General features: G+C 43.0%; 1 protein-coding gene across 3 annotated transcripts in view; it reads left to right on the top strand.

The window, feature by feature from the left end:
* The window catches only part of PRDM10 (PR/SET domain 10), a 113,908-nt gene that overhangs the window by 31,485 nt on the left and 64,216 nt on the right, over positions 1-18,207 (top strand). For 2 of the 3 annotated variants that reach the window (XM_066365234.1, XM_066365233.1), the window contains exon 1: positions 17,598-17,653. Coding sequence is in view for 1 of the 3 variants with exons in the window: in XM_066365235.1 (XP_066221332.1) it covers positions 10,955-11,023; positions 14,900-15,064; positions 17,594-17,653 (294 nt within the window). In the remaining 2 variants the exon portion in view is untranslated. Of the gene's footprint in view, positions 1-10,836; positions 11,024-14,899; positions 15,065-17,593; positions 17,654-18,207 lie in introns of those variants that run through there. The other variant, XM_066365235.1, reaches the window with a different exon arrangement.

The raw sequence follows: 18,207 nt of genomic DNA, 5'->3' as shown, positions 1-18,207 counted from the left end.
TTTTTTTGCATTTTTCCAAAGCTGGAAACGGGGAGGCAGTCAGACAGACTCCTGCATGCCCCCCGCCCGGGATCCACCCTGCATGCCTACCAGGGGGCGATGTTCTGCCCATGCTGGGCGTCACTCTATTGCATCCAGAGCCATCCTAGCGCCTGAGGCAGAGGCCACAGAGCCATCCTCAACGCCCGGGGCCATCTTTGCTCCAATGGAGCCTTGGCTGCTGGAGGGGAAGAGAGAGATAGAGAGGAAGGAGAGGGGGAGGGGTGGAGAAGCAGATGGGCGCTTCTCCTGTGTGCCCTGGCCGGAATCGAACCTGGGACTCCTGCACGCCAGGCCGACACTCTACCACTAAGCCAACTGGCCAGGGCTGTTGCTTTCTTGTGACTGGTCAAAAGTGCACCATGACTTTACGGACACACTATAATACCGATTCTGGGAGTTTTGATCCTCGTCTTTTCTTTTTTTTAAGTGAGAGGAGGGGAGATAGGCTCCTACATGCAGCCCCACTGAGATCTACTTGGCAACCCCCGTCTGGGGCCAATGCTCAAATCAACTGAGCTATCCTCAGTGCCTGAGGCTGATGCTCAGACCAACCGAGCCACCAGCTGTGAGAGGGGAAAAGAGAGAAGAGGAGAGGGAGGGGGAGAGAAGCAGATGGTCGCTTCTCATGACAGGATTGAACCTGGTACGTATTCACATGCCAGGCCGATGCTCTGTCCACTGAGCCAACTGGCCAGGGCTGATCCTGGTCTTTTCTTACTGGGCATAATGCAGTTTCATCTACTTTGCTGTCTTTTATACCCAGGCCCCATAGGTATGGTTGTTAAGGTCATTTTTCCAATTATGGATATTTGCTTCCCTAATCAAATTTATGCCCAGCTGCTGTTCCTATGTCTTTCAGTTTTAATACTGAATTATGGTGTAATCTTTTTGAAAACATTTAAAATGGCAGTTAGACTCAGGATGTCTTGTGCTGACAGTGCACACGACACAGTGAAGTGAGCACAGAACTCCCGGAGGGCTGTCAGCAAGGGCAAACGGGAGCAGACAGCGGCAGCCATATCCTGATTGCCCCTGCAGCCTAGCGACTGCAGGACACTACTGGTATAAAATAGATCCTGAGTTCAGAAATGTTAAAATGAGAAAAAAGTGCATTTATAGACTCGGTGAAGACAAATCATTTATTCTTACAGCCAGCAACCTGGGCAGGTAATTCAGATTTTCAATGGGGAGACTGAGGATCACTTTGTGGCTCACTGACATCACACCTGTTAAGCTTATAGTAGATCTGGAGGTGTAGAACCCAGATATGTCTCATTCTAAAGCTCATACTTAAAAAAATGTTTTTAAAAAGACTTCATTCTTTTTAGAGACGGTGACCTCAGAGTTCCAGGTCGATGCTTTATCCACTGCACCACCACAGATCAGGCTAAAGCTCATACTTTCAAGTATGCAACACTAGTCAAGAAAAAATAACTAGACTAGAAGCTTCAGGAGGCAAGTGTCCTTTTTTTTTTTTTTTTGGCTACACCGATGTTTGTTAAGGTTCTAGAACAGTACCTGACATTTACTAAGTTTCTTAATAAATATTTGTTGAATAAAGTCATTAGAGAGGATAGAAAGGCCAGCATTACCTTCTCTTCCTAAATAAAGTCTGTAATATTTTGGACAATGGGTAAAAGAAAGGAATATGGATGACCATTTTCTAGACAAAGTGTAGTTCGGTTCACTAGTTCTTTCAGGTCTGTAGAAGAGACACAGGGGTCGGGACTGGGAGGAGGTCTGTATCCTGCTAACCGAGCCTGCTGGCACCTGCCAGTTGGGCCGTGCTGCCGCAGCTCATGGGTGCTCCCTGCCCATGTCCTGGAAGTCATGATCAACAGGGCTCCCGCACACCTGAAACTAACAAAATTGTGTTGAATGTCAACCTCAATTTGAAAAATAAGATAACAAACATTGCAGATGATGAAAGATTAACAGAGTGTTATAAATTGTATAGTTAAAAAGGAAACCAAATATGTCCAGTCTTATTATAAAGGAAGTTTATGTACAGGGCATTTGCTATTTGATAAATATGTTTTAAAAATCTTTAGAATATGAAAGTTGATATATGGGAGCAATACTTGTGCCAGATCTTGTACTTAGAATTGTTATATATCATGTAACCCTGACAATAACTCTAGGGGGTAATTATTATCTTTATTTCACATATGGTGATATTGAGAGGTTAAGTGATTTGGCCAAGGTTATGTAACTAGTGAGCACTTGTGATAGTCTGGAAGCCAGGATGTCAATTCAGATTCTATGGATTTTTTTTTTTTTTTTTTTTCATTTTTCTGAAGCTGGAAACGGGGAGAGACAGTCAGACAGACTCCCGCATGCGCCCGACCGGGATCCACCTGGCACGCCCCCACCAGGGGGCGACGCTCTGCCCACCAGGGGGCAATGCTCTGCCCATCCTGGGCGTCGCCATGTTGCGACCAGAGCCACTCTAGCGCCTGAGGCAGAGGCCACAGAGCCATCCCCAGCGCCCGGGCCATTTTTGCTCCAATGGAGCCTTGGCTGCGGGAGGGGAAGAGAGAGACAGAGAGGAAAGCGCGGCGGAGGGGTGGAGAAGCAAATGGGCGCTTCTCCTGTGTGCCCTGGCCGGGAATCGAACCCGGGTCCTCCTCACGCTAGGCCGACGCTCTACCGCTGAGCCAACCGGCCAGGGCCCCTCTATGGATTTTTTACTTACAGCTTTCCATCTAAGGTTAACGCTAGGATAGGTGTTAGAAACCTTGGCTCTGGCTGGTTAGTTCAGTCGGTTAAGAGCATCATCCTGAAATGACAAGGTTGCTGGTTCAATCCCCGGTCAGGGCACAGATGAGAAGAACAAGTGAAGAACCAATGGCTGAAAGGAACAACAAATGAATGCTTCCTTTCCCCCTCCCCCCTCTCTCTCTTCCTTTCTCTTTCTCTCTAAATATCAATCAATCGAAAAAAAACCCTCGAAAACAATTAAGCCCTGGCTGGATAGTTCCGGATAGCTTGGTTGGTTGGAGTGCAGTCCCACAGCATGAAGATTGCAAGTTCAATTCTCTGGGCAGGAGGTCACATAAGGAGCAGCTTGATATTCCTGTCTCTTTCCCTGCCAATCTCTCTCTCTCTCTCTCTCACAAAAAACAAAAACAAAACAAAACAAAACCATTTTACATTCTCTTTTGCAAATGAAGACACTGGTGCTACAGGATTTAAAGTGACTCACTCAGTGTGGAGTCATGCTTAAAATTCGGTTTTCCTGAAGTATTTATTAAACAAATAATTGCAGAATGTCACAGTGGTGTTTTAAATAGTTTAATAATTACAGAAGCTCAATAGGGCTTACAACTATATATCTTAAAGAACAAGAACTACTAACTGGGTATTCTGTGTCTCTCTTAAGACACTTTTGGAATTAAAGGGTTTTCACCCTCTTGGGCTTCTTCATTTGCTCACAGTATTCTAAAATTATTGGGAACTGCTGTTGTGGCTAGTGTGTCTCATCCTCATTGCTAAATTTTACAGACAGACTGCCCTGTGCGTATACTAACTGCTGTTGCTCTGCCCCACGCCAGAGGAAACGTATTTCCTTTTTTTCTTCCTTTACTCTTGCCTGATGTAATTTACTGGCACTTTATGTCATATAATGTCTACTTTCTTATTTTGGTAGAATTAGAACAAAGGTATGTCAGACTGGCCCTTCCCATTTCTGCTCACTTGCTCCCATTTGTCCTTACGTTTCGTCTTCTCCCAGACATCATCCCTGAACGCTTGGCTGGACCGGGTGCCCTCTCTTCTTTCCCACTTCACACGGTGGTACCTTTACTTACCGAGTACCTGTCATGTGCCAGAGCTGGAGTTACTCTCGTGAGCAAACACATTCCTTGCCCTGAAAGAACTTTTGAGTTGAGGGGGAGGCAGACAATTAGATAGAAAAATGCAATCATGATTGTATACCTTTTTTAAAAAAAGCTAAATATATTTATTATATGGTAGGCATCGCACTAAGCATTTTACATGCACTCTTTCATGTCATTCTCTCTCTTTTTTGTGTGTGTGTGTGGTTTTTTTTTTTTTTTTGTATTTTTCTGAAGCCGGAAACGGGGAGAGACAGTCAGACAGACTCCCGCATGCGCCCGACCGGGATCCACCCGGCACGCCCACCAGGGGCGATGCTCTGCCCCTCCGGGGCGTCGCTCTGCCGCGACCAGAGCCACTCTAGTGCCTGGGGCAGAGGCCAAGGAGCCATCCCCAGCACCCAGGCCATCTTTGCTCCAATGGAGCCTTGGCTGCGGGAGGGGAAGAGAGAGAGGAAGGAGGGGGGGGGGGTGGAGAAGCAAATGGGCGCTTCTCCTGTGTGCCCTGGCTGGGAATCGAACCCGGGTCCCCCGCACGCCAGGCTGACACTCTACCGCTGAGCCAATCGACCAGGGCCTCTCTCTCTTTTTTTAAGAGAGACAGACAGACAGGAAGGTGAGAGAGATGGGAAGCATCAACTCATTGTGGCACTTCAGTTGATCATTGATTGATTTCTCATACTTGACTGGGGGTGGGGTGCCTCCAGCTGAGCCAGTGACTCCTTGCTTAAACCAACAAACTTGGGTTTCAAGCCAGCATTCTTTGGGCTCAAACCAGCGACCATGGGGTCACGTCTATGATCCCATGTTCAAGCTGGTGACCTTAGGGTTTTGAAACTGGGTCCTCAGCGTCCCAGGTTGACCCTCTATCCACTGTGCCACCGTCTGGTCAGGCCATGTCTTTCTCTTAATAACCTATGGTCCCCATTTTACAGAAAAGGAAGACGAATTGGGGGAACTTCTCTGTTTTGCCCAAGGTCAGTTAAGTCTCAGAATTGCTATCCAAATCCAGGTCAGAACCCAGGCTCTTAACCATTATTCTTGTACCAGCTGCCGCCTCTCCACTGAGTAAGCCCTTTTCCCTGTGTATCCTCAGTGTCCTTGTGCACCAGGCACACGGAGATGAGCTCCAGCGCCAGAGTTCAGAAACTAATAATGATTTAACAGTCCTACAGCCACTTTAACTGATTCAGTATCTTCTCTCAGAGACTTTAGAAGAATCCAAGAAACTAACACGTATAAACAATGTATGTTCAAAGTTGTTCATCAGTGTTGTTTGTAATAGCTAAAGATTAGAAATAACCTAAATGTTTATTAACATAATATTGATTAAATAAATTATGATGTGTTATAAATATGACAAATTATAATAAAGAATTGAGGAACTGCTATATGGATATGGAAAAATGCAAAAACTATGGTATTATGTGGAATAAACAAAGTTTAGAAAAGATGCTACTTTGTATGGAATCAATAATACTTGCTCTTTGTGCTTGGAGAGGCAGAGAATATATATGGTTTCGCTTGTATATGCATAAAATACCTTTGGAAGAATAGATAGGAAATTGATCATATAAATTGCTTCTGAAGAGTTGCTAAAGGATTCCAGGGAGGGAGATTGTCTACTGTATACCTTTTTGTGCCTTTTGACTTTTGAGTCAATTGAAATTGCTGCCTATTAAAAAAGATATAAATAAAATTAAAATGAACAACACCATAAGTACCTTCTAGACACTAAAACAAATACGGAAAGGCACTCTGGCTGTGCATGTTTCTTTAGTGCGTGGGATAAGCCTGCCTCTACCCTCTTGAGTATTTGTGCAATCGGTGAACCAAGTTGAAAAAAAATCTCAAGTTCCTATATAGGAAGCACACATATATCTTCTGTGGTATTTCTGCTAAAAATACATCTGAATGTAACCATGAAGAAATGGCAGACTAATTCACCTGAGAGACATTCTGAAAAACAAATTGCCAGTGCATTTCAAAAATGTCAAGGTTGGCCTGACCTGTGGTGGCGCAGTGGATAAAGCGTCGACCTGGAAATGCTGAGGTCACCGGTTCGAAACCCTGGGCTTGCCTGGTCAAGGCACATATGGGAATTGATGCTTCCAGCTCCTTCCCCCTTCTCTCTCTCCTCTCTGTCTCTCTCTGTCTCTCCTCTCTAAAATGAATAAAAAAAAAAAAAATGTCAAGGTTATGGAAAACTAAGAAAGACTGGGGACTGTTCCAGATCATAGGGCACTGAAGTGACAAGACAACTCAGTGCACTGTGTGTGATAGCAGATCGGACTCCAGGCCCCAGAAAAGTTTCCTTCTCTGCAAAGGATATTACTTAGACAATTGACAACATTTTTTCTTTTTTTCTTCCAGCTGTGGCTTGGGACAGCATTCAAAGAGCAGTTTTTTTTTTTGCATTTTTCTGAAGCTGGAAACAGAGAGACAGTCAGACAGACTCCCGCATGCGCCCGACCGGGATCCACCCGGCACGCCCACCAGGGGGCGATGCTCTGCCCATCCTGGGCATCTCCATGTTGCGATCAGAGCCACTCTAGCGCCTGAGGCAGAGGCCACAGAGCCATCCCCAGCGCCCGGGCCATCTTTGCTCCAATGGAGCCTTGGCTGCGGGAAGGGAAGAGAGAGACAGAGAGGAAAGCGCGGCGGAGGGGTGGAGAAGCAAATGGGCGCTTCTCCTGTGTGCCCTGGCCGGGAATCGAACCCAGGTCCTCCGCATGCTAGGCCGACGCTCTACCGCTGAGCCAACCGGCCAGGGCTCAAAGAGCAGTTTTATAATTTCTTCTCTGTTTGTTTTTTTTTACAGAGAGAGCGAGAGTTAGAGAGAGGGATATATAGGGACAGAGAGGAACACAGAGAGATGAGAAGCATCAATCATCAGTTTTTCATTGTGGCACTTTATTTTTGCTTTGTTTTGTTTTACAGGGACAGAGAGAGAGTCAGAGAGAGGGATAGATAGGGACAGACAGACAGGAACGGAGAGAGATGAGAAGCATCAATCATTAGTTTTTCGTTGCAACACCTTAGTTGTTCATTGACTGCTTTCTCATATGTGCCTTGATCGCGGGCCTTCAGCAGACCGAGTAACCCCTTGCTCGAGCCAGTGACCTTGGGTCCAAGCTGGTGAGCTTTGCTCAAACCAGATGAACCTGCGCTCAAGCTGGCGACCTTGGGGTCTCAAACCTGGGTCCTCTGCATCCCAGTCCGACGCTGTATCCACTGCGCCACCGCCTGGTCGGGCTCTTCTCTGGGTTTTATGGAGACCTACTTTACTGTCTGGGTTAGCCCTTTAGGGCACTGAGTCAGCCTGAAAAGGGCAACCAGAAGGGTGGACAGTTGACAACTTTTGAATAAGGTCTATAAGTTAGGTAATAGTACTATTTCACTGATAACTTCCTGGTTTTGTTACTAGTACTGTGGTTTGTGGGATGATGTCCCATTTTGGGGAAATAGGCACTATGAATTTAGTAGTAAAAGGGCATTGTATCATTTCAGTTGTTTCCATGTCTTGGCCACTGTGAATAGTGCTGTAAGGAACACGGGGGTACATGTATCTTTGCACATAAATGTTTTCAAATTTTGTTGGTAGATTCTCAGAAGAGGGGTTACTCAGTTATATGTAACTCTTATTAATTTTTGAGGAACCTCCATACTGTTTTCCATACTGGCTGTCCCAGTCTAGATTCCCGCAAGCAGTGTGTGTGTGTGTGTGTGTGTGTGTGTGTATACACACACACACACACACACACACACAATGAAATACTACTCAACCATAAAAAAAGATGAACTACTGTTGTTTGTGAAACAAGGATGGATCTTGAGAACGTCATGTAAAGAGAAATGTGAGACAGAAAAAGCCAAGAACCATGTGATCTCACTTGTATGTGATATAAAACTGAAAGGAGCAAATGAACAAACAGGACAAACAAGAACTCACAGACACAGACAATTGTATGGTGGTGACAAGAGGGAGTTGGTGTAGGGTAAAGGGGTCAAGTATATGGGGACAGAAGATGTGACTTTGGGTGGTAAGCACACAATGCAAGATGCTGATGATATATTATAGAATTATAAACTTGAGATCTATATAATTTTATTAATCAATGCCACTTCAGTAAATTTAATTTAAAAAGAGAATAATAAAGTAAACATGATAAAATATTAACATTTGGGCAAGCTGAGTGCAAAAATATAGGAATTCTTTGTATTATATTTTTGCAGCTTTTCTCTCTGAAATTATTTCACAATAAAATTTTAAAAATGCTCCCCATATGGAACATTTTATGCCTTTGTAATACTGAGCCTTTTATGTCCTTTTGAACAAAAAAAAAACGTTTTTCTTCATATACAGCTGTATATTGCTGTTGATATTTATTCAAGGTTTCTTATTTTTTGTTCCTTTTTAAAATATATATAACAACGTTGTTGATGTATAATTAACAGACTCTACAACTCACTCTGAATATCTTTTAATATCTGCTTAAATAGTGCTGTTTATAAGGAGCTTTTAATAATTAACTTTATTAGGCTATAATTTATACATGATAAAATTCACATATTTTAATTGACTAGATTTTTGATTTTGACACATAATTCCACATATAACCACCAGTCCAGTCCAGATACAACATATAAACATTTCCGTTTTGCCAGAAAGTTCCCCCCTCTCCCTTTGTTTATACTTTCACCTGTTGGTGGATATGGTCATTGTTTCCAGTACTCTGTGATGTACGGTGTTTGCAGGATGAATTGTGTGTGGTGGGGGCGTGGGGTGGTGGTGACGATGGTAGTGTTGAGCAGGAGCAGGCTTCTCCACAGCCCAGCAGAGGCTCCCACGCAGTGTGGACATGGCAGTTCATATATGTCAGAGGGGCCCAGACATTGGGTGTTCCTGTGTCTTTTCTTTCTTTCTTCTTTGGGCCTTAATCTGGTTCAGAGTTTGGAGCCTGTGCAGTCTTAGAATGTTCTCAGTTTATTTCCACTGTGGGAGCCGAAAAAAATAATACTTTTCTTTTCATCTTCTAAGTTTCTCGAGCCGGCCTAATAATCAAATAAAAAGAGGCAGATTGACAGGGAAAATCAGAATTTAAATATATGTGTACCAGGAATTCACGTAAGCACGAAAATTTTAAATAGAGTGAGGCAACATTGGGTATATATGACTTTTTTTTTTTTAACAGAGATAGAGAGTCAGAGAGAGGGATAGACAGGGACAGACAATCAGGAACAGAGAGAAATGAGAAGCATCAATCATCAGTTTTTCGTTGCGACACCTTAGTTGTTCATTGATTGCTTTCTCATATGTGCCCCAACCCCGGGCCTTCAGCAGACTGAGTAACCCCTTGCTCGAGCCAGCGACCTCGGGTCCAAGCTGGTGAGCTTTGCTCAAATCAGATGAACCTGCGCTCAAGCTGGCGACCTCGGGGTCTTGAACCTGGGTCCTCCGCATCCCAGTCCGATGCTCTATCCACTGTGCCACTGCCTGGTCAGGCAGTATATATGACATTTTGGACCAAGGAGAATGTAATGCCGGTGGCCGAGGCCAGGTAGGTCCACAATGGACTCGGGTGGACGGTAAAAACTGCGGAGCCAGAAGGGGTTGGGCCATTCTGTTTAATCAAGTCTCAAAATGGTGACAACAAGCACACAGGCAGGGGAAACCACCTCTCACGCAAACAAACAGCAAAAGGCTCCTCACGGTGGTGGGAAGGCAATCCAAGCATCTGCAATCCCCAATCTCTCATTTCTCCTGAGCGCAAGCACCCATAGCCTTCTATAGGCTATGCACACATGCCTCTGCCACTTGCTCACACACTAATCAAGCAAAGTGCTTGCAGCTGGTAACCCCACTAGCTAGCCTAACATGGCTGCCCCACAAATAGAAAGTGAGAAGGGGCAATTTATAGGTAATTGAGGAAGAGCTGAGCACACATGTCAGGTGAATTCTTGCTAGGCAGCTAAGAAACAACAGGACACAGTGGGTATCTAGCTAAAAGGCCTCTGCCTGAAGCCCTCCTATTCAAAGTGAGCTAAGGTGAGTATCCCAAGGCCGTTTGTGGAGTAGGTCTTTCCATCCCAATTTCTTAGGCTGGAAGAAAGCCCCTCAGAGGTTCTTTCTGAGTCTTTTGTTTCTTAGTAACCAGTTTGTGATCAATATCCCAAAAGGCAACACTTTGGTCTCCTTCACCATTAACAATGGAGAAAATTAGGGCTGGATCTTAGCCAGTGGCTTTTCTTACCGATGGATAGTTTAGTGTGCGCATGCTACTCTCTTGGCGTGGCGGGAGGAGGGTTATCGGGCATGGCTGCCCTGCTGCCCTGTTAAACAGCAACCTCAGGGGACTTAAAAATGTCAGCATTTTTATCATCATCAAAAGGGAAAATTGATTTCCTTAAAATGCTTGTTTTGGAAAAGAGTAAAACGCAGATTTCAAAATGCAGATTTAGTGTATATTGGTGTTTGATAAGGCTTTTGTTGGTTCAGTAATCACTCCTGTACCAACCAAGTGGGAAACAAAGTTGATATTTATTTTCACGAAATTGGAGCCCAGAAAATTTAGCTCCCTCTTGTTAGTCTGCTCTTCATTTCAACTATATAGGTGGTATAGTAGCTCAGTGCCTAAGCAAGTGTGGAAGAGAGGAGACAGCTGGGGCTGGCGTGTGAACCCATCTCTGACCTACGTTTAGTTTTGGACAACCTCATTCTCCTAAGCAGGAGAACTAAGAACTACCTTAAGTATTCACATTATATCATGCGTGTCTGATCGTAGAAAGTATGCAATACATTGTATAATTATAACAAATAATTTCTCTGCTTTTACCTTTTTGCCCAAGTGTATTATCTTTTACAGAGTTTTATTTTTCTCTCTTTGTGGTTGAAACTGTAATTTATTAAAACATTCATCAATTTAAAGTTTTATTTCCTTTTTCTCTCTTTTTTCAGGCACATTGCGGAGACACCTTTTTGTTCTTCATGAACTCTCATGTAGTAGACAGATGACTGTCCTCCGCCCCATGCTGCCCTAGGTGCCTCCAACGTAGAGCTGTCCAGTAGGGAAAGGATGGACTCCAAAGATGAAAGCTCACACGTGTGGCCTACGTCCGCAGAACACGAAGAGAATGCTGCACAGGTGAAGACTGGGCTTCCCAGCTTGGTACTGATAGCATCTTCTCGGTTGGGTACAGTTTGCTGACAGCTAGATGGCAGCTTCTCTATAGTAGCTGAGTAGTTGGGAGGGAGCTGCCCTGCAGAACTGGTGGGTCAGGAGCAAGAGTGTTGTAGTACTTGGAACACCCTGCAGTATATCCAGTGTGACTCAGGGAGCTGGGCTACCACCCAGCGGCTTCCCTGCCCTTCCCCAGCTCACTGTCACCACAGTTCACTCTTCTGTTTTATTTTGTGATTGGTGCTGAAAGTGTGTTTCTTTGATGTTATCTAGTGTATGGTTTTGATTCTTCACCAGTGATGGAGTACATGGTTTGTCTATAAAGTGAGTGGCTTTTCTTTTGTTTTCAAATTAGGAGCGTAAATCTCTAACTGAAAATTGTCCTACTGAGTCTTTAGCTCTGGAGCTTAGTCACTTATTCAAATGCTGCTGTGATTGTGATTTCTGCCTTTCAAATTGCTGTTATAACCAATTGCTTGTTCTTCTGGCTCTTCTTATAGCAAAGGCAAACCTCTGCATTTTTTGGTATGCATTTGAGAAGAGTTGGCAGTCATGTGGAGCCATGTTTTATATGTGGCCAAAGTATAAAACTTAATTTTTAAGCATGGTAATAAATATATAATTTTAAGTTTAATTTTTTATTAAATTATATGATCACAGTATTATCAAAATAAGGATATTGATTGAAACATCAAATATACACATTTAATTTAAGAAATATAATAAATATAGTAAATAAAATTGATCATCTGATATGATGTAAAAATCTGAGTCTGAATACTTTAAAAAAAAAAAAGTTCCAGAGGCCCTGGCTGGTTGACTCAGCGGTGGAGCATTGGCCCGGTGTGTGGAAGTCCCGGATTTGATACCCAGTCAGGGCACACAGGAGAAGCGCCCATCTGCTTCTCCACCCCTCCCCCTCTCCTTCCTCTCTGTCTCTCTCTTCCCCTCCCGCAGCCAAGGCTCCCTGGGAGCAAAGTTGGCCTGGGCACTGAGGATAGCTCCATGGTCTCCGCCTCAGGCACTAGAATGGCTCTGGCTGCAATGGAGCAATGCTCCAGATGGGCAGAGCATCCGCCCCCTTGTGGGCATGTGGGTGGATCCTGGTCGGGAGCATGCAAGAGTCTGTCTGTCTGCCTTCCTGCTTCTAACTTCGGAAAAATACCAAAAAAAAAAAAAAAAAGTTTCAGAGATGCTTCTCCCAGAATCATTGAGAATGCTGCTTTGTTCTCATGGAAACCATTTTGAAGGCTACTTTCATGCAGATATATATAATTTTTGATGTGTTTTGTTTATAAACAGAAATGTCCATTAAAGAATAGAATAAAGGTAAATATGGTTATGGCACTATGTGACCAGGGTCCCCAAGTGTGGGTGATCAGACAGTAATAGACAGCAGATCTCACCCTCCCTTATTGCACCCTCTTCCTAACCATTCCTTCTTCCAAGCTAGGAATTTTGAATTAGCAGAACAGTGAGTGTTGAAGACCAAGTTGCATTTTTTTTTTTCTGAAGTTGGAAACGGGGAGGCAGTCAGACAGACTCCCGCATGCACCCAACTGGGATCCACCCAGCATGCCCACCAGGGGGCGATGCTCTGCCCATCTGGGGCATCGCTCTGCCACAATCAGAGCCATTCTAGCACCTGAGGCAGAGGCCACAGAGCCATCCTCAGCGCCCGGGCAAACTTTGCTCCAATGGAGCCTCCGCTGTGGGAGGAGAAGAGAGAGACAGAGAGGAAGGAGAGGGGGAGGAGTGGAGAAGCAGATGGAAGCTTCTCCTGTGTTCCCTGGCCGGGAATTGAACCCAGGACTCCTGCACGCCAGGCCGACGCTCTACCACTGAGCCAACCGGCCAGGACCCAAGTTGCATTTTTAAAGCATTTTCTTATTTTTTTTTCAGAGACAGAGAGAGAGTCAGAGAGAGGGATAGACAGGGACAGACAGACAGGAACGGAGAAATGAGAAGCATCAATCATTAGTTTTTTGTTGTGCGTTGCAACACCTTAATTGTTCATTGATTGCTTTCTCATACGTGCCTTGACCACGGGCCTTCAGCAGACCGAGTAACCCCTTGCTTGAGCCAGCGACCTTGGGCTCAAGCTGGTGAGCTTTTGCTCAAACCAGATGAGCCCTCGCTCAAGCTGGCGACCTCAGGGTCTTGAACCTGGGTCTTCTGCATCCCAGTCCGACGCTCTTATCTACTGTGCCACCGCCCGGTCAGGCAAAACCAGTGCAAGGTTTTAATGTTAATGAACAAATCTAAGGTCACAAAATTATCTTGTAGCACTTAAATGTGAAGTGCAAGTATGTTGTAAGCCTAATTCTTCCAATATAAACTATATCTTCATGGACAAATTAAATTTATGTAGTAGCTGGACTGATCACTTAGTATAGAAGTAAAAGTTTGTTTTATAATATATCTGCGGTGCTTGATTGCATTTGCTCTCTAGGTTTTTTTTCTGGAGATTAAATTACGGTAGCTTTATCATCTTTGGGTTCTCTACTGTTATCCATTGGAGAAAATTGAAATAAAAAAGTTAGATCCAAAGCCAAGACAGTATAAGAGTAAGGATTCCAACCTATGAGTGCGCAACTTCAATATCAGCACATAAATTATTTCTCTCCCAAATGTGTACTTTGACCATCTGCTTCTATACCTTCAATATCAGGCTCAGGCTGTGTGCCAAACTTGAACCTTCAAGAATTCAAACCTTCAAAGCTAACTACTCAGAAAACAATTTAGGACGTTCAATTTCTGCTTTAGTTCTTGGTAGAAACAGGAAATTATTTACCCTGTTGACAACTGAAATAGTTGTCCAGAGTCTCTTAAAATACTTCATTAGAATTTTCTGTATCTTTATCTAGCTGGTAAGCAATTCTGTTACAGTCGTTGATTCAGCAAGCATTTACGAATAGCCTCCAATATAGGGTTGGAGTGTGAAAGAACTTGGAGGAAAGAAAGTGACCTCATTTTAATGTGTCTGTTGAAAGGCAGTACCGTGTTTCCCTGAAAATAAGACGGTATCTTATATTAATTTTTGCTCCTAAAGATGCGCTAGGTCTTATTTTTCAGGGGATGTCTTATTTTTCCATGAACAAGAATTCACATTTATTGTTGAACAAAAAAATCAACATTTATTAATATACTGTAGTCATGTCATCACAAACATCAACATAACCAGCAAACTCTGAATTCCATCAAGATTTTCTTGTGACTCTATTTCCATGTACAACAATCTACCCTGTTTCCCTGAAAATAAGACAGTGTCTTATATTAATTTTTGATCCTAAAGATGTGCTAGGTCTTATTTTCAGGGGAGGCCTTATATTTCTAATTTTGAAAAAAATTGCACTAGGTCTTATTTTTGGGGATGTCTTATTTTTGGGGAAACTGGGCATTAGTTACAAAATAGAATTTCCATGATGTGTTAAAAGCAATTGCCTTTTGCTTGACTTTTTTTTTTTCACATAACAGAATTTGTGTTTAGTATTTTGGGAATATTGGTAACCAGAAATCTTTGGTCATACTTCCAGATCAGTTACGTGCTCCCTCATTACTCCTGGAAAGATATATCTGCATTGGATATTTGAGGCAAAGGAGAATTTAAATCAGTTGCCTAATCGTAAGCAGTAAATCAGTGGGTGACAAGGTGGTTGGATCCTGTCTCTGAGTCATTAACTCAACATAGATGAGGTTGTATCAATTCCCATTCTTCTTTCTTTCATTGGGGCTATTTTAGAATGCAAGTGTGTAAAGTGCTTGGTCTGCCATGTATCCTTGTGAGATTGGTTTTGTTCTAAGGGGTAGTTGCTACATACTTGCTACTTTTTGCCTCAGGTACACTTTGTTCCAGACGCTGGAACTGTGGCTCAGATCGTCTACACCGATGACCAGGTTCGTCCTCCCCAGCAGGTGGTGTACACAGCCGATGGTGCCTCCTACACGTCAGTGGATGGTCCGGAGCATACACTGGTATACATCCATCCGGTGGAAGCCACTCAGGCATGTGAATGACTATTGTGTATAATTTGTTTATTAATCAATTAATTCACTAATTAGTTATGTTTACTCTGCAGTAGTCATATGGGGCGCTGTTGATACAGGAAATATTCAGATAAGATTTGTGCTTCCAAGGAATTTATAACTAGCTTGGCAGAGGAAGATGTGATTTATTTATTTATATTAAATGTAACAAGAACAATGATTTTCAACCTTTTTCATCTCATGGCACACGTAAACTAATTACTAAAATTCTGTGGCACATCAAAAAATATATTTTTGCCAATCTGATGAAAAAAATAGGTGTAATTTTGTTTGATTTACAAAAAAAGAATAGTAATTATCTGCCCTTTCTGATCCAAAGTTACTTTTTAAAAATTCAGGTGCCTATACTTGTATATAAGGATTTCTGATACCAAGAATTAACCAGTCAGATGCAACTCTATTATGTGACCTATATATTTATGGTTCAGGACAGGGCATTTACACTGGATGGCTATAGTTGTATTGGCTGTTGTCATTTTTTTTTTATTTGTCAGTATAAGGGAAAGGAGGTCAGTGCCTCTGATTAAATAGTTGAGTAGTGCATGTTTTAAAAAGTCTTGCGGCACACCTGTTGAAAATTGCTGAGTTAGAGCACTACCCTTGTATCAGTTATTATGGACTAGATTATCAACTTGTCACTTTTCTTAGGTATCAAGAAGTAGGCCAAAAATGGCATTTAGTTCTGTTTAGCTTAGTCAAAGATAGATCAGTGAAAACAAACAGATTATTACTGTTAAATGTATAAGCAAAGGGTCCTACTAGCTTATTAACTGCTGTTTATTCTTAATACCTGACTGATTAGTAGGACTGTAATAGAGCAAAAGTAAAAGCTACACAATTATAGTTACTTTTATTTTTTTTGCCAATGACTTGGGGTATTGGTTTCCAAATTCATGATAAAGTTTTCTCTGATATGTAACTCTCAGTTTCTCTTGTTAAAACTTTACACTGTACAAAGCACTTGAAAACATATTTTAAAAAATAAGTTCCATACTTTTATAGTAGGATCCTGGTAATAAAAATTTGCCCTTATATGCAATATTTAATCAATAGGCTCAAATCATTTCCAAGAAGAAATGGGCTTACCTGATACTTTTCAAATTGGTGTAAACATGAAATTGCCAAATATTAAGATGGTAATTTGCAAGGTCTGTACTTAGGCATAGCCCCCAACTATATTAAAATAAGATCATATATGATAGTTTATATGCTGTGCCCAGCTTTTAGTTTATTATTATGTTGCTAAATGTCTGAATTTTGATAATCTTTTTAATGTCAAGTCTAAGAATCTGACACTGGCTGAAATTCTTTTACATTCCTCTACAATCAAAATTTAGTCATAGTTCTTATTCCCATAGGTTTTCTTAAGGCTTGGGCAAATCAAAGTCTTTTCAAAGTTTTAGGGGAAAGAATATTTTTCTGTATTGGAAATTTTCTGTGGTGCCCTGGCTTAAATAAATTTGAAGATTTTTTTTCAGTAGTAAGTTTTGCTGCATCATGGCACAAATTATGTGTTTATGAGAACTTTCTTTTAAATTATGGTTTTACTGGCTTTTTCCAAAAAATAATCCATGGAATATTAAATCCAATTTATTTTTCTTCTACTTCTTTTCTGAAAATGAGTACACCTTTTATATTTGAAAGAGTTGTAATGCTTACATATGTAGCACTCTTCTGTATTTTTACATACCTTTAATGCATTTTCATTCAATTGCAAGTCTTCCCCTTTTGATACATAGTGTTAAGTGTGAGTGCATGCACCCTCATTCATGGCATGTTTTCTAAGTTTTAATGACATGCCTTTTTTATTCTTTGTATTTTTCCGAAGCCAGAAACGGGGAGGCAGTCAGACTCCCGCATGCGCCCAACCGGGATCCACCCGGCATGCCCACCAGGGGGCGATGCTCTGTCCATCCGGGCATCGCTCTGTTGCGACCAGAGCCATTCTAGCGCCTGAGGCAGAGGCCACAGAGCCATCCCCAGCGCCTGGGCAAACTTTGCTCCAATGGAGCCTCGGCTGCGGAAGGGGAAGAGAGAGACAGAGAGGAAGGAGAAGGGGAGGGGTGGAGAAGCAGATGTGCGCCTCTCCTGTGTTCCCTGGCCGGGAATTGAACCCAGGACTCCTGCATGCCAGGCCGACGCTCTACCACTGAGCCAACCGGCCAGGGCCAATGACATGCCTTTTTAATAGTTGTGACATTCAACCACAAGAGAGGCTTTGCTTAAGAGAAAAATCATGAATTATGTTAGCCCATTGAGATAGATAGTTAGCTTATACAATCTCTTTTGTGCCATCTGAATGAAAGGTTTTGGCTACCTGTAAGATTACTATCTTTATCTTCTTTATTAATGAAGGATTATTAGTAGCTATATGGGAGTTAACTCTCCCACAAATTGGTGCTTAGCAGTAGGATAATTTTTCCTGTGTAGGCAAGCTGTCTAAAGATCTATTGATAAGTTTGTTGTTGTATTTGTTTTTTTGTCTAGACTCTGTTTACAGATCCAGGCCAGGTAGCTTATGTCCAACAGGATGCCACAGCTCAGCAGGTAATGAGTTGCCTTTTGCCTCTTTATTGTTTGGGGATAATACTATGAATGTTACCCTTCCCTGGAATGTTCACAACCCTCTGCACTATGTATTCTCCTGATGTCTGTTTCTTTTTCTTTTTTTTTTTTTTTTGTATTTTTCTGAAGCTGGAAACGGGGAGAGACAGTCAGACAGACTCCCGCATGCGCCCGACTGGGATCCACCCGGCACGCCCACCAGGGGCGACGCTCTGCCCACCAGGGGGCGATGCTCTGCCCCTCCGGGGCGTCGCTCTGTTGCGACCAGAGCCACTCTAGCGCCTGGGGCAGAGGCCAAGGAGCCATCCCCAGCACCCGGGCCATCTTTGTTCCAATGGAGCCTCAGCTGCGGGAGGGGAAGAGAGAGACAGAGAGGAAGGAGAGGGGGAGGGGTGGACAAGCAGATGGGTGCTTCTCCTGTGTGCCCTGGCCGGGAATCGAACCCGGGACTTCTGCACGCCAGGCCGACGCTCTACCACTGAGCCAACCGGCCAGGGCCATGTCTGTTTCTTATATATTATATTTGGTGGCAACCT

Source organism: Saccopteryx leptura, chromosome 2, assembly GCF_036850995.1.
Source record: "Saccopteryx leptura isolate mSacLep1 chromosome 2, mSacLep1_pri_phased_curated, whole genome shotgun sequence".
Lineage (NCBI taxonomy): Eukaryota > Metazoa > Chordata > Mammalia > Chiroptera > Emballonuridae > Saccopteryx > Saccopteryx leptura.
This window is presented reverse-complemented; position numbering and strand designations above follow the sequence as displayed.